We start from the raw sequence: 15,672 nt of genomic DNA, 5'->3' as shown, positions 1-15,672 counted from the left end.
GGAACTGTGCTTCCTGTATTTAATGGGTTGTTCCTCATTGCAATCCCTTCTCAGAATCAACAGGGCCATATGGCAAAGAGGAAGAAAGGAAAAAGCCATCTCATATGTTTTAATGATAGTTTGTTCAACATCTTGCAGCTCCTAGGCATCTCATAGGCATGGTCTTTTATAAATAAAATTGTGCTGGCATATTTTTATTATGCTATGACTCATGAAATTTGTATCTGCAGGGAGCTGGAGACTTTAGCTTTTCCTCTGGACTTTCCAGTGCTGTCTGCTGGGTCAATTAAAATATCAAGATTTCTTTTCACACAAAACCTTTTCTCTCCCTTTGCTTATTCGAAGTGTTTCACTCACATCTCCCCTGCACAACCTCATCACTATTGTAAATCACAGCAAATTAATGTTGATGCTGGTTCCTGAAGCAAGACTGCTTTTGCCTCTTGACAACAAAACCCCTAAGACAAATGTCAAAAATTCAAATGGAAATACAGTATTAAAAACAAATCTGTTGACATCTCCTGATAAAATCCTGCAGATCTAGGCTGATGCAATGCTCCCTAGCTGACCCTTGGAATAGAAATAGCTTCTAATTCTTCATCTTGCTAAAGACTGTATGTTGGGCAATAAAGAAGTGAACAGAGGTTATGGCTTCCATAAAATATTCACACCAGTGGCTCTTCATACAGAAGTTTCTCCTGAGAATGATTAATCACATGCTATTATTTGAAGTTCCTATATCGTGGGAGTTCATGCTTCACTACCATTCACAGACTGGATTACAGAAAATTAGTTTCAGACAAACTGTTTGGTTCAGGTAGATTAGTCCACTCCAATTATGCCTATCAGCCAATTGAACTCTTTCTTCAAACAAAATGGCCATGTCCCTGGGGTTATCCAGAAAGTGATAAACTGGGGAGAGTTTCTCTCCACCTGGCAGTAATTGTTCTGCAAGTGCTCTTCCCTTACTTGTATCTAAGACAGACATTTATCCTGCTATTTAGTATAATTAAAGCATAGATACTAATGTAAAGCTCCTACCCAGGGAGCAGTTGTCTGATGGCGGCAGATTCACAGCATGCACAACAGCTTTAATTTCAATAACATGTTCAGCTGATGAGGAGGAAGAAAAAGGTGACGTAGGTAACAACATCTCCAGGAGCTCAGGATGCATTCACAGCCAAGACAGTCTATGCAAGGGACCAGCACAGGCACTGCCCAAAAGATGTGGTGTCCTTTGGCACTTATGTCTCTAACAGTTTGGATGCGAGAGCTGCTGCATCTCCATAATACAAACAGGAATGATGCTACCCTTGTTCCAAACAAGGGATTTGAGCCCAGCATAAGAGCCACCAGCTATTTGAAGCCGACACTAGTTTATCTCATACATGATTAGAAATTACCAGAAATACATACAGAAACAGGACACCACTACATGAACACTGCTATCCCGTCCAATTAGGATTCCATTAATCTTCCAAGATAAAGGTTCATAGTTTGCCAGCTCAACTTACCTCTTATGATGATATTGGTGGACTTTTTTGCAGGATTTCCAACATTGTTATTGGCGATGCAACTGTATGTGCCAGCATCTTCTGACGTGATGGCAGGTATTGTTAAAGTGCCACCATTCAGCACCGTCTTCTCGGGCAGGATGCCGGCAGACCTCACCCACGTCAGGCTGGGGGCTGGCTCCCCTCCTGTCGTCACACAGACTAAGGTGATTGCTTCTCCAGGGTTCACCACTATCGGGTCATCCACAAGAAGCTTAATAGAAGGTGATGCTGTAAAATACAAGAGGAAGAGAAAGGTGTAGCAGGGCTGCATCTGTGGTATTGCCTAGTCCTGACAAGCACATTCAAGCCAACAGAGATCAGCAAAGGCACATCAGCTACAGTGCTCTTCGCACCAATACGTGTCCTCTGAGCAGGGTGCATCCCCATCCCAATGCTCCCTCTAAAACCACATTTCTCACCCTGATCTGTACCCTGCTCAGTCATCATCCTTCACCTTGCTGTCAAACCGCAGGTGAGGATTTATGTATGGACACCCTTGCAGCTAGGCTTGGCAAGCAATGTATAATGTATGGGACCAGTGCCAGCACACTGGATTTTAAGCCCTGGAAGAAAGGAATTAGTAACAATCTTGTTATTTGGCACAGAAAGCATGTTGTGCTCTTCAAGTCAGACTCTACCCATTGAAAACCAGCCCTCTTAATCCACCCACCTCCCCACTGAACTCCTTGGGACTTGTCTGCCAACTGAGATGGTTTTGTAGGGTTTGAGTTGGGTCTGTTGACTCAGGAAGAGTCACCTCCCCTGGTACATCATCTCCTTGCACATGGAGAAACTGAAGAGTTCATCACAAATGCTTTTTTCGTCTGTATGGGATGTGAAACCTAACAGCACCAGCAGAAAGTGTGGCCACAGCTCCATCTCCTCACAGACACACAAGAAATGTGCAGGCTTGGGTCTCTACTAGTCTGTAGGACACAAGCATAAAGGTGAAGGATTGAAATTTTGAGCAAAGAATACCAGGAAAAAGGGACAATAAAAAAAGAAATAAAAATGTTACAACCAAAAATTGTATCACAATCCTCATTACCACAGAGATATATTCCTATGTGTTCTGCTTTATATATGAAATATTGAGGAATACACACTAATCACTAAAGGCAAATACAAGAGCCAACTACAAAATAAGAGTTTTCTCTATTTGGAGTTCACCCAAAAGGAATTAACTTTCTCTGCACACAAATGGGAAGCATTTCATTTATACCTACACTAGCAAGAGTGAATAGGCAACCTCCAGACAGAAAAGCACTTGAAGAGAGCAGGAGAGCAAAGATTTACAGGCAAAGCCCCCTATTCCAGCTCCTCCCAGTTTGGGACCCTGCAGATAATTCCCAGGTTCATGTAACCAACTTAAAGTTGAAGAAACTGAGTGGATGGCTAAAAATACAGACAGAAAACAAGTCAGCACTGCCTACTGTCAATGTCTCTTTGCTTACATCCTCTGATCTCTCATTCTTTCATCAGTTCATGCATCCATCAGCTGAGGGACCCCTGTCTTGCGATTAGAGGTACAAAACTGGGCAGTATGTCATGTTTCATGATTAAACAGATTTTGCTTAGGCAAAGGTGACAGGACAGAAGCAGGGATGCAGGTACTCACTGTGCAACTAGAACTGAGGTCCAAACCTGTAGGGTCATCACCAACCAGGGCATAGCACTCAGCTGATCCTTCTTTCTTTGTCCTTCCCTCCCTCCTGAGTTTAATGATTTTTCCTGAACACCTCTGGCAAGCAGCTGCTTTCTACTCTCACTAAACATCAAGTCATGAGGCAGGGAACAAGAGAACCACAAATAATGCTTCAAAACTTAGAACAAAAGATGAAAGCTCCAACAATGTCAACCCAACCTTACCATAATGGCCTCATAATCCTCCAGATGAAAGGGGGCCCTTTGCCGTCCTTCAGGTAAAGAGACAAAGACAGCAGCTGATGTGATAAAAATGCTGTGATACATCCCTTTCATCACAGCACTCAAATCAGTAAGTACATGAAAATTACGGTTTGCATACAGCAATTCCTCTTTACTTACACCGCACATTACACTTAACTACAACCTATCTCACTAGACAAACACAAACAAAAATTCAGCAATACACTCAACTATTAAAAGCCAGATCTAAATCAAAGAATATTAAGAAATTCAGAAGAGATATAAAGGTATCCTGCAAATGAAACTCAGTGTAGCATGTAAAGGGTCAAATGCCTATTATGAATGGAATATGGATCCACAGCAACAATGAGATATTATTTTGGTTATTTCTTTGCTTGCAATCCTATACATGTTCTGCACTGTATCGCAATGCATCAGTAACAGAGAACCTCTTATTTTCAGCTTTAGGATGCAACTGAGGACAGAACTCGGTCCCCTGCACAGCTTGCCTCATTTATTGTCATGGGTACATTGCCAAATTCTGGCCTAGGAATGGAGAGACTGGAGGTTTCCGGCTGGTCACTGGGACTTTGTCCTTCCACCGCTGAAGCACACTCAGCCCCATCACCAGCCCCACACTTGCCCATCTCTGACATCATAACCTCCACTCCCGATGTCACCAACATCAACCTCTCCTCCTTCCAGCCAGGGATGAGGAGAGGTGGAACTCAACACCCATCTGCCCACATGCCAAACATGAGTCTGAGACCTGTGACTTTTTGTCACAGCTCTGACTGCCTGTCACAAAGGAAAGGGGAAAGAGAAAAAGAGAGAAGCAGGGAATTAGTTAGCCAGGGAATGAAGGAGACAAATGACAAAAAATCTCAAACCACTCAGTAACTCCAGCGATGTGCTCAGACACAGTGGGGTAGCAGAAAACATGGCTTAACTCCAAGTTAGAGTGCTTGTGTTCACTTCTCTGCATCTGCCTGGATCTACATGTGGAAACGAATGGGGCTAAATCAGAAGTTTAGTCACCTGCTGGAATACCTGTATTAATTGACTTGGGTTAATTAACAGTATGTAACCCTTCTGCAGGTCTGCTTTACCAGATAGCTGCTCTGATTCACTCCAAATTCCAAACTGGAGAAACCTCTAGCTGCTCCCCACAGGATGCTGCACGCAGCAGCCACTTCCCACAGACTGGGGAATACAAAGCTGTAGCAGGGGAAGGAGTAACAAAGGCACAGCAACAAAATTCCAGGTAGCAGCAGGGACAGTAAACCTTGGACTTGGCTGCTCAGGGTTGCTGAAGAATCTTGTTCTTCCAGATTTTCTGCCCAAACACCTGCTAGACAAGGCTTAAGACTAGTTCCTGTTTGAGCTAGGGAACTGGAGCTCACTATCATGTGGGATCTCTCCCTCTTCTAGCTTGAATGGCAGCAAGAGTTACTGACAAAAGGCAATTCCTCTTATCTACCCTGAGCTACCTTCTTGCAAGAATCTTTCCCTGTGGTCCCCATCTCTCTGGTGATTGCAGACAGAGTCCAAAGATTAGTTTAATTTAAAGGTTAAGATTTAGATGGCAGAAGATGGGTGACATCAATCCTACCTTTAGGATGAAGATTTACAAATGCAGCAGGAGACTATAGTTGGGAATGGGAAGAAAGTGCCAATAATCTAAAATAACAATATACATGTGCCAGCCTTACACTGATCCCAGTGTTTTGCAAATCTATTTGATATTTGCACTTTCAGAAAATGTTTTTTTTTTTTGCCTAATCCGCTCTCTAAAATGAATTTATTCTCTATTTGCAAACTTCTTCTCTAAAACAAAATTCTCCTCACATTTATTTGTAAACTTTTGAGGCTAAACACCACATACAGCATAAATCCAAAATGTGTAATTCAGTGTCACACTTTTTTTTTTTTTTCTGGTCCAGCATGATTAAAAAATGGAGTAGGCATTTATAAAGATGACAAGATGATCCAGAGCAATTATAACAGTTGATGATTATACCAAAATATTGTTGAAGGCTATTAAAATCCATGCTTCAGGGCATAAAATGTATCTTTTTTTCCTGGAACAGGAGGGCAAACTATCACGTATCTGTCTACTGCACGCTTTTTATGCGCTCTTCTGAAATGTCTGCTGCTGGCTCTTGTTTAGGACAGACAAGAGATCTGATCCAAAAGGACAGCGCATGTGTTTATACATCCTTTGCATTTGTAGAGCATCTGGCATGACTGAACACTTACTAGGAGACCCATGATGCAGTCACAGCAGTTCAAGCTGTGATATTTGTTTAGATAGCAGGAGATCATGGAATTGAGTCAGAAGGAAGAGGAGATAAAGACACCTCTCACCTCCCCCCACAAAAAAAAAATAAAAAAATCTGACTTATTAAAATGACACTACTGTAAAAGCTAGGACATGCACTTGTGTATTCCTGGTACATGCCTGAAATACGCTGGTTTTGCCTTTACTGCATACATTGCTTTGAGGAATCAGGCTACAGCCACCAAGATACAAGTGGTTTCCCCCAGTGCCATCTACAACTGGGGGAGCAGGCACACAGCTGTGAGCAAAGTTTCCTTCCACTTGTTTATCCAAAACAAGGCTAGAACCAATACTGACATTCTGCCTGCTCAATTTTTGAACAGCACAGGTCACCTAAGCTTTTTGAGGCTTGTGAAAACCATTGCATCCTTACAAACAAGCTTTCACATGGTGCCAAGCAAGAGAATTCAGAAGGATGCATACTGCAGTGACATTAAGCCATCAATTTATGCGTCAAATCTTGATTACTTATGTTTTACAGAATTTAGTTTTACCAAGCAAGGTGCTTTGTCGGTTGCCACCTTTATGCAGGGCTCTTCTTACATGAAAGGCACTTCAAAATCAAAATCAAAACTCATCAGGTAGATGTGCAGTCCCAAAAAAGAAGATGCACAACTGCACTAGCCCAGAATTTTTCTCTGTAAAACAGCTGCCCTCTGGCATAAGAATGAGCTCCTTAGTTTCTGCTTAAATCATGCACAGATCCCATAAACTTCCACAGAAGGGTTTAATTCAGACATATACTTTATTTTTTTCTACTGCTGTATTATTCTGGATTTAGTTTTATCTTGCATTATGTCACTTATTTCTTTCTGCTGTCTTCCTTCTTATTCATTTCCTATCCTACCTAACTAGTTTGCTGCTTTTTTTTTTTTTTAACCAAATAGTCTGCATTTTTTTTTAATTTTTAGCCCCAGAGCTCCATCTGTTCATACCATAAAACCCTGGGTCACGATTCGGACCATGGAGACACACTGACCCACACAGATACAGGACTGGTACCCTCAATTTCATGTAATTTTATGTAGAGCTGAACAGTAATGGATTTTATAGTTTTAAGAATTGCTCAGTACTCAGTACTGGTTTAGAAAGTTGTGCATCAGAGCCAACACAACTGCACAATACCAAAACTGATGAAGACACAGGAAGTGATCATATCCCTACCAAAAAATATCCCTACCAAAAGCAATCAGTACTAAATGGAGTACATTATCATCCCCAAAGCCAATTTCAAAGCTTCAGCCTGGCTGAGGTCTCTCTTAGATGACTATCAGCCACCAGGATTAATGAATACTGGGCCATCCAGGTTTGTCAAACAAAGCATCTCCCAGCCAGAACCTTCGCCCCAGCAGCAGCAGAGACTAATGCCCAGCAGAAACTTTCTTTCAAATCTCTGATACGAATAATAAAATTCATTATCAAACAATAGCAAACTTTGGTCAATATTTCCATGGGTGAGTGCATGGAACAAGCTTTCTAAACACTGTATTTGGAAATCATAATGAGAATGGCTCAATGCTCAAAAGTTTTGCATCTTTACTGCCTTTTACAAGCAGGGGTTTCTGAGCAGCAGTCCCACATTTCCAAGTCATGGTTGGTTTTCCAGGGGACAAAGACAGCCGCAGTGGCACTGCGAGCTCTTTCCTGCAAAGAACAAGGCACTACTCATGATGAGGGAAACTGTTCAGGTCCCCATTCATATTGCAGCTGCATCCTTTTTAAAGGGACTTCAATTCAAAGCTTTCGTGTGCAAGTATTACTTCTGCATCCAATGTATTTCATAGGTCTGTAAAGCCTGGCTGTGAACTCCACAGCACGTATGACAAAGTGCCGTTGGAAGTACACTGGGTCACAATACATGGCCCTGCAGGTCAAGTCCCTATGGACTAGCAGGGCCATGAATCAGAACTGCATCATTTTTCTTACCTAGTATTAGCATGTGCACACAAGACAAATTAGGCACTGATGACATACAGATAGAGATTAATTATAAACAGTGGCTACAACACATACCAATCCTCAGAGAGTAATAAACCAGCACGCAACATATGCTTGTTTGATTAATGACCAGGAAAAACTTTCTCAGATCCAGCACAAAGCTAGTAGTCATTAAGTCATCATTAACACTCTAAGACAAATACTCAACAACACCAGTTTATCAAGCACCTTCAACATAACAACCTAGCTCTACAACAAAATGCTTCCAGTTTAAAGACAGCTACCATAGGATCATTGGCAGAGAGGCTGGAAACATTTTCTAATCAATGAGCCAATACATATGTTTACTGAACTTCAAAGTAGAGTCTCTACTGCTGCCTGGGATGGTTATCTGAGACAGATACTACACTGGGTGGAAAGGGATATATCCATAACTGACGTAGCGTACAGAAAAAATCTGACACCAACATGTGCTGGAATTAGAGCTAGACAAATGTATGTATTTAGACTGGGTATATGGGATTGAGAAAATGTCACAATTGGCTTTAGGGATTACTGGAAATGCAAAAGAAAACTAATACTTTAATAGCAATATCAAAGTAGAGGCAGAAAGTCATGTCCTTGACAACTCACTCATCTATGGTGAATAAAAATGAAAGAACATTATTTCCTCCAGTTTTATGAATTATTTCATATATAGAACTGAAGTAATAGAACATAATTTAATTACACTTTTATATATATGTGTGTGTATGCATCCATTTAATTTACAGCCATGATTTCCCGCAGGAATACAATGCATATACTCCTAACTACAAACAATACTAATAGATCCTTTCAAGACAGAGCAAAAAGAGAGAACATTTGATGTCCCTGCTAGGATTGGAACATCATTTCTGTATTTATGTACTCAGTGAAGTTCAAAAGAGAATAAACGATAATTCCTAGCTGAAGCCCAGATTTTGAATTAGAGGGTAAAGGAACTTTTTATTGACCACACTGCCACAGCATGCTGCAATATTTCTTTTCACCAATAGTCCTTAAAACAACCCCAACCCAATACACAAAAAAAAACCCTCAACCAACCCAGTCAAAACTAAGCCAAAACAGCCCCAAAAATGAACACCAATGAAAATCACTTTTATACACCCATCTTCTCTGCTCTACGCTCCCTGCTGCTACCAAGAGCACTATAATCTTCTGACTGCTATCTGTCAGTCCTTGTTGGTCTCACAAGAAGCAACTCCTCTAGGCAGAGAGTGCCAGCATGCATTTAACTAGCCAGGATAAGACATTCCAGTGGACCAAACTGCCACATAAACATGCACCTATGTGTGCCAGCACTTTGTCTGCTCTATCAGTATGTGCAAACTTATTCGTGTACTTTGCTGGGAAGCAGCAAGACTTCCCAGAGCAAATTCACCTTTTTTCTTGGCAATGAATTCTCCAACAAAGGCAAGGGAGAAAAATTATGGAAAGATATGTAAAGTATGAGCTCTTTGCAGACTTAGAAGCAAAGGGATCACAGGAAGTTTGAGGCTGGAGGCATGTCTTGTCATCCTTTGATCCAATTCCCTGACCAAGCAGTGTCCGTCTGTCCGTCCCTGTCCCCCCCCACAAATGCTGCCCAGATGTTTTTTACTATCTCTGAAGATGGAGACTCCACAACCTCTCTGGGCAACCTTGCCAGTGCCCAATCACCCTCACTGGAAAAACATAGTTTTATAAAGTCACTGTCAGGTAATGACCATCTACATAGAGCTTGTAACTTCAGGGGTGTCTCATTCAGGTGTTGCATGCAATCCAGGTGCAGAAGAGCATCAAAATACTCCAGCTGTAACAAGTTTTAGTTCTAAAAAGCTTCATGTCTAGACACATAAAACGCTCCACCTCAACTTTTTTCACTATCACTGCCTTTACAATTCCAGCAGTTCCAGGGACAAAGGAAATAAATGTGAAGTTCTCAGATCTGAAGTTTTTCAGGCTTGTATCCTTTTTTTTTTAATTTAATACATGAAGTTAGTGATGCAATATATTCCCAGACCAGCTTTCAGTATTGCCAAGTCATTTAAGATTTACCCTGATGCATGGGGTGAATTCTCATCTTTGCAAAACCACCTGGATCTGTTATAGTACAAATGGGTGGCTCCCCCCACGATTGCCAGAGCCACTCTGCGTGCCTCACCCTCAGACTGCGGTGCATGTGCCCCATATACTGGCAATCACTGCACAATTTGTGTATGCTACCTGGTCAGTGATTAAAAAAAGCTCAGAACATTTTTCAGTTTCCCCTGGACCTGCCACCAAAAACAAAAAGTCATAAAAGTTGAGTAATGTGCAAGAACATTTTGTCTGGGCATACTATCAAGAATGGAAAATTATGAGGTCTCAGTGGAAGCAAATAGAAGAGTTACAAGAAAGAAATAAAGCAAAGAATGAGATTATATTTAGTAAGGCCCAATTTCAGCTAGACTTAGTCTTTACAAGTTCACATATACGTGAACTAGCTTGCCTAGAGCGCCGGCCCAGGTAACTGTAGCCCACTCCTTGCACTCTCCTCCTATTCTCAATAGTTTTTTTCTGAAATTCTCCAACTTTTTTTATGAAATCCTCTATTTTCTAACCAATGGGGATGCAGCTTTGATGACTCATCTCTTTATTCCCAATTTGCCCGGCTGCTTTTCATCCAGCAGCAGCAGTGCTTTGATGACTCGCACTTTGCTCGTGCTGCCGTTCACGCACAGATGTGGCATTGATAGCTCCAACAGGGAGGAAGGGAGGCGGATACGTTTGCTATTCAGAGCACTTCCTCAGTGGTTACACTCTGGAGATGACTACAATAGCTCACAGCTCTCACACTGTACAAACTATTCATTCTGTGGACATTTTATCATGAGCGTATGAAGGGAAGGCAGGACACTCCCTTAAGCACCAGAGCAGTGTTAAATCAGCTTAACCCAACTACGGAGCTGTCCCCTTCATCACTATATTTAGATGCACTGCTGTACATGTAGGCTTAAATTCATCTCAGATAATTTTAACCACCCAAAAGTCAGGCATACGAGCCAAGGTCATGTATCTCTTGATGAGACTTAAGCACCCCTAAAGCACAACTGCTGCCCTCCAAAAACAGATGGGTTGAATTCTCTTCGGAGCCATCTCTCTCCCTGTCTCCAGTGCTCCCTAAACAACCAGTGTACTACAGACACCTAAGCTTTCAGACTGCAAGTTAGGCAAGACAAATCTTGACTTGCACCAGCAGCAATCACCCACACAATTAATGGATTAGGAATGGCTAATGAGGAGCTGCAGAGAAAGGACCCTTGAGTTATGGTGGGTGGCAATCTGGACACGAAGCAAACATTAGCAATACAATGCTTGGTAAAAGGGAGTTACATGCATACGAGGATGCACAAACAAGAACTTTCTTGGGAAATGTATGGATCAAACTCTGCATCAAATCCCACGCTTATGAGGATGGGTGCTGTGGGGTACTCTATATGGTCTGAACATTGAACTTCACCAAGGAAATGCACAGAGGAGATACACAGGAATGGCATGAGGCACAAACAAGGTGACTCATGGGAAAAAAATAAGGTGCTAGGTTCATTACCCAACAGAAGAGATGGAACAAGATAACCATCTTCAGATACACAAGATGTTGCTGCAAAGGGGAAGAGGATAATACGTTCTCCATGCTGTGGTAGACAGGACCAGAACAATGGGCCAGACTGTCTGCCAGCAACATGACACTTCTGCTGCTGGCAGCCAGGTTAGACAGACATCAGTAGGACAAGGTTTAGATCTAGTGCATTCTGCCATGAAGACTGGGACTAGACAACCTCTAAGGGTCCTTCCCAGCTTTATTTTCTATTCCATTTTCCTAAGGCAGTAAAACCATTCACCTTCAGCATTCAGCTCTAAGTATGCAGCTGGTTGTATTTTATCTGAGGATTTCAAGCCTCTTTAGTGCAGGATCACACCTGACTGTCACACTCTGAGAATGCCAGGGGATGCTAAGAGAATGTTTTTTTCAAATGAGATAATTCTCTTAACACTGTATTGTCTGAATAAATGGAAATAAAGGAAGTTTATCATGACAGACTACTGTTTAATGGAGGGATTAAAAGTGAATTAGGCCTTTTCCAATATTTTTCCCACCACATGTCCCAGAAACAGCGTCATCTTCAACTGTGATTTGAATGAACTATGTCATGTAGCTGAGAAATCATGTATTGAAATACTCATCTTTCATGGCAAAAGTTATTGTTGCGGATTATTTCTACGTTGGAGGCTGCCAAAAATCTGCTGCAGTATTATGTATTAATGGTCACCTGCACTAAGAAGCCTGAACTGGCTTCCAATATACAAACTAACACGCATTTTCATTTTCAAATTACTCTGTGCCACCAAAGGTCCTGTAGATCAAGATAAAAGTTTTATTTGCTTTACTCAAATGTATTAGAAGAAATATTATAGGAAGCCCAGAATTTCAGAGGATTTATGGGTAAATATTATGCCAATTCTCTGACACTTTGAAACAATGAACACTCTTAAAAGGATCCATTTATGTTATTACTAGATGTGGGCATTGAGATGTGAGACTCAGAGTTAGCTGTAGCTAACATTACCTTTCCCAGCTCTAAAAATTAGTGAGTCACATGCAAATTGGTGACAGATTTTAGTATCATATGTCAATAATTCATGTTTTACACAGAGCAGAATTATGCTTGGAAAAAACATAAATCCTATATTTCTAAAGGAGACTGCACTTGTTCCTACTAAGCATCTTTAAAAAGAAACACCTCCTGACCAATGTATGGTCCAGACTAAAGCAAGGCAATCATTTTTTTTGAAAAGGGCATGTAGGAATAGGACAAGGGGGAGTGGATTTAAATTAGATATTAGAATGAAGTTCTTTACTGTGAGGGTGGTGATCTCCAGTAGAAGAGATCTCTGGAGGCCTCCGCTCAGAGCCCTTCTTGAAACAGTGCCAATTAGATCAGGTTGCTCTGGCCTCATGCAGTCAAAGTTTGAACATCTTCCCTACAGTTAAAATATACAGTTCTTTCAGCTCTTCCCACGCGTCACCTGCTCTAGCTCCAAACCATCTTTCTGGCCTCCACTGGTCTTGCCCCAGTCCATCCATGTCTTGCTTGCTCTAGGTAGCCTGAAACTGGACAGAGTAGTTTAATGCAGTCTCACAAGCACTAAGCAAAAGGGAAGGAAGGTTCAGTGGCCTGGACCTGCTGGCTAGTCCTTGCTGGTACAGCCCAGCTTGCCATTGGCCTTTTTGGCATTGGCACATTGCTGGCTCATCTTCAACTTTTCTGCAGGGCAACACAGTTCCCTTTTGTGTAAAGGTGCTTTCTAGCCAGTTGGCCCCAACACGTAGTGGTGCATTGAGTGATTGTCCAAGGGCAGGACATGGCATTTTCCTCAGTCAATTTCATGATGCTCCCATCTGTCCTTGCCTCCAGCCTGCACCTGGACATCAAACCACCCTTCAAGCCCAAAGGTGCAGCCAAATTTCCACAAATCATTCACATCTCGCAGATCTGGCTATAAGGAAACCAGGAGAGGTCATATCAAAGGCCTTACTAAAGACAAGGCAAGAGGTTGAGAAGATATAACAGAGGAATCCAGGTGGTGACACCAAAGCACTCGAAGGGGAACAGGAGATGAGAAAGGTGCTGGGGAGCTGTTCCTCTGGGAAGATACAACCAGTAGCACAGTGTTCCTCCCACCCCAGAAGCCTTTGCTGCCAACTCTGTCTTTTGTGCTCTCTTTCCAGTTTCAAACTGTGAGAGGTGTTTGGAGGAAAAAAATCACTGATTTTAGGAACAGAAATATATCAAGAGCTCTAAGATGGGGAAAAGACACGTGAATGTCAATACAAGAACCCTCCAAGGCCTTGGGAAAGAGACAGGACAGTAGCAAACCAAGAAAAATCCAAATGGTAGAGTAGGATCTGGAATCAGATTTCATCTTGGGCACAGCACTGACACAGGGAGAAAACAAAAACAGGCAACGCAGACAGAAAATGCGTTGGTCACGACTTAGTATGACACCCACCCTCGCAGCTGCTCCTCTTCCGACAGCATGGATTCAAGCATATGCACTAGAAAATTGTCAGGGCTCCTCCTCCTTGTCAGAATAACCCCTTGAGTTTGTTGCAAAGCAGCTGCACTTAGTTTTACAACTCCTGCTTGCATTAACTTACCCAAATTAACTTCTAAGTGCCGATTTTAAAGGGACTAAAAGCAAATGAGAATAGCAAAATTAGTCCCTTTGCTGTTCTTCCTCACATCTTGACTTCTATTTCTGTTCCTGCCACTCACCAGCAATCTGCCAGCAGGTAAATCACTTCAGGGTTTCTGCTTCCCTTCAAACTTCTCATCTATTTAGATAATAATTTTGCAGAGTAATAGCTGTCTTTAGATGCAAAGTGGGTCTGTGCTCAACAAGTGCCTCTGCGTGCTGCTGTACAATATTACTGCTAATTGTCATCTTGTGCTTCAGCATATGCATGGTCACATGCCTCTGAGATTATCTCAGCTTCACTCATTACAACATCCCTTTGTTTTTTGTATTTTAAACTAGTCTGCATGGGAACAAAGACATCCATGTGTCTGAGAAATAATGCCAATACACTCAAACTCCTGCAGTACCTACAGACATAAGACGGTGTGTCTAAAAGCTTCAGACACACACAGAACTGATGTAATTAACACTGTTGTTGAATGAAGGGGACGTGGGTGTACCTAATTATACCTATGCGTAATGCTTTAAATCCACATTATGCCCAAAGTATAGTGATGAATACATGCTCATCTGATGGCATCAGCTTAATTTCCTCTCTAATTAATCAAGAAGTACGTAGAAAGTTTCCACTGGATTGGTTCTATCACAGTAATTGATCATTACACTGGTGATACCATGACACACAATCGAATAATCAGAAAGACTGAGTGAGCGCAGAAAACAAAAAGGTCACAGGGACAAATGGCAGGTGGCCCTGAACAGAGACCTGAGCTACTTGCCCAAAGACATGCCTGGTGTTACTCAGATTAGCCTCTCAGCTCAGGTGTGTACACAGGAATATGGATGTATGAAAGACCCTGTGGTGTAAGTAGTACCTGCAGTCTGAATCTGCAATGCTTTCCTTGAAACTAGTGTCTACATTCATGCCTCAGTCACCTATAGCTTTTGGTGAGGGAAGGCAGAGAGACTTGAGTGTTTCATAGAAAAAAAGAGGAAAAAAACAAGTGTTCACATGCCTCTATTACCATAATCCCTAATAATACGGGAAGATTATCAAGCAGAAAGTTCAACAGGTGAGTTGGTTTACCATGAGGGTAGTGAGGCACCGGCACAGGTTGTCCAGAGAAGCTGTGGCTGCCCCATCCTTGGCAGTGTTCAAAGCCAGAATGGACTGGGCTTGGAGCAACCTGGTCTAGTGGGAGGTGCCCCTGCTTGTGGCAGGGGAATGGAACTGGATGAGCTTTAAGGTCCCTTCCAACCCAAACCATTCTGTGATTCTATGATTTTTGATCTGTGAGAACCTCGATGGTGTGGATGCCACAAGCAGGCAGGGTAGTAGCAGGATACTGTAAGAACAGGAAATACTTCCTGGCATACAGTAATAGTTACGCTGGGTTATTTTCACATCTGCTAAGTGCACTTCCTCCACCTCTATCTGCCAATGATCAAGACCTGCCACAAATGCTCTTTATGGCGTGAAATCCTGCTGGGCATCAGCATGCAGTGGCAATCAACCAGAGCCAGGGGGGAGCCGAGGTGTGCACACCATGTCTATGTATCAAGGTGAGTGGCAGGCCACTGCACACAGATAGGCCACAAACACTCACAATCCCCATCAATCTGCTAGGACAGCTGATGGCTCTGAGCATCCCAAACTGGAATGCACATTCATGACAGGAAAAAGCC

The 15,672-nt window shown here is 42.2% G+C and overlaps 1 protein-coding gene across 1 annotated transcript in view; it reads right to left on the bottom strand.

The window, feature by feature from the left end:
- MDGA2 (MAM domain containing glycosylphosphatidylinositol anchor 2) overlaps window positions 1-15,672 on the bottom strand; it is a 263,922-nt gene that overhangs the window by 149,998 nt on the left and 98,252 nt on the right. The window contains exon 6 of the mRNA XM_062635604.1: window positions 1,515-1,784. Coding sequence (XP_062491588.1) covers window positions 1,515-1,784 — 270 coding nt within the window. The remainder of the gene's footprint in view (window positions 1-1,514; window positions 1,785-15,672) is intronic.

This window comes from Pezoporus occidentalis, unplaced genomic scaffold, assembly GCF_034315485.1.
Source record: "Pezoporus occidentalis ecotype Australia unplaced genomic scaffold, CSIRO_AGI_Poc_V1 ctg46, whole genome shotgun sequence".
NCBI classification, from domain to species: Eukaryota; Metazoa; Chordata; class Aves; order Psittaciformes; family Psittacidae; genus Pezoporus; species Pezoporus occidentalis.
This window is presented reverse-complemented; position numbering and strand designations above follow the sequence as displayed.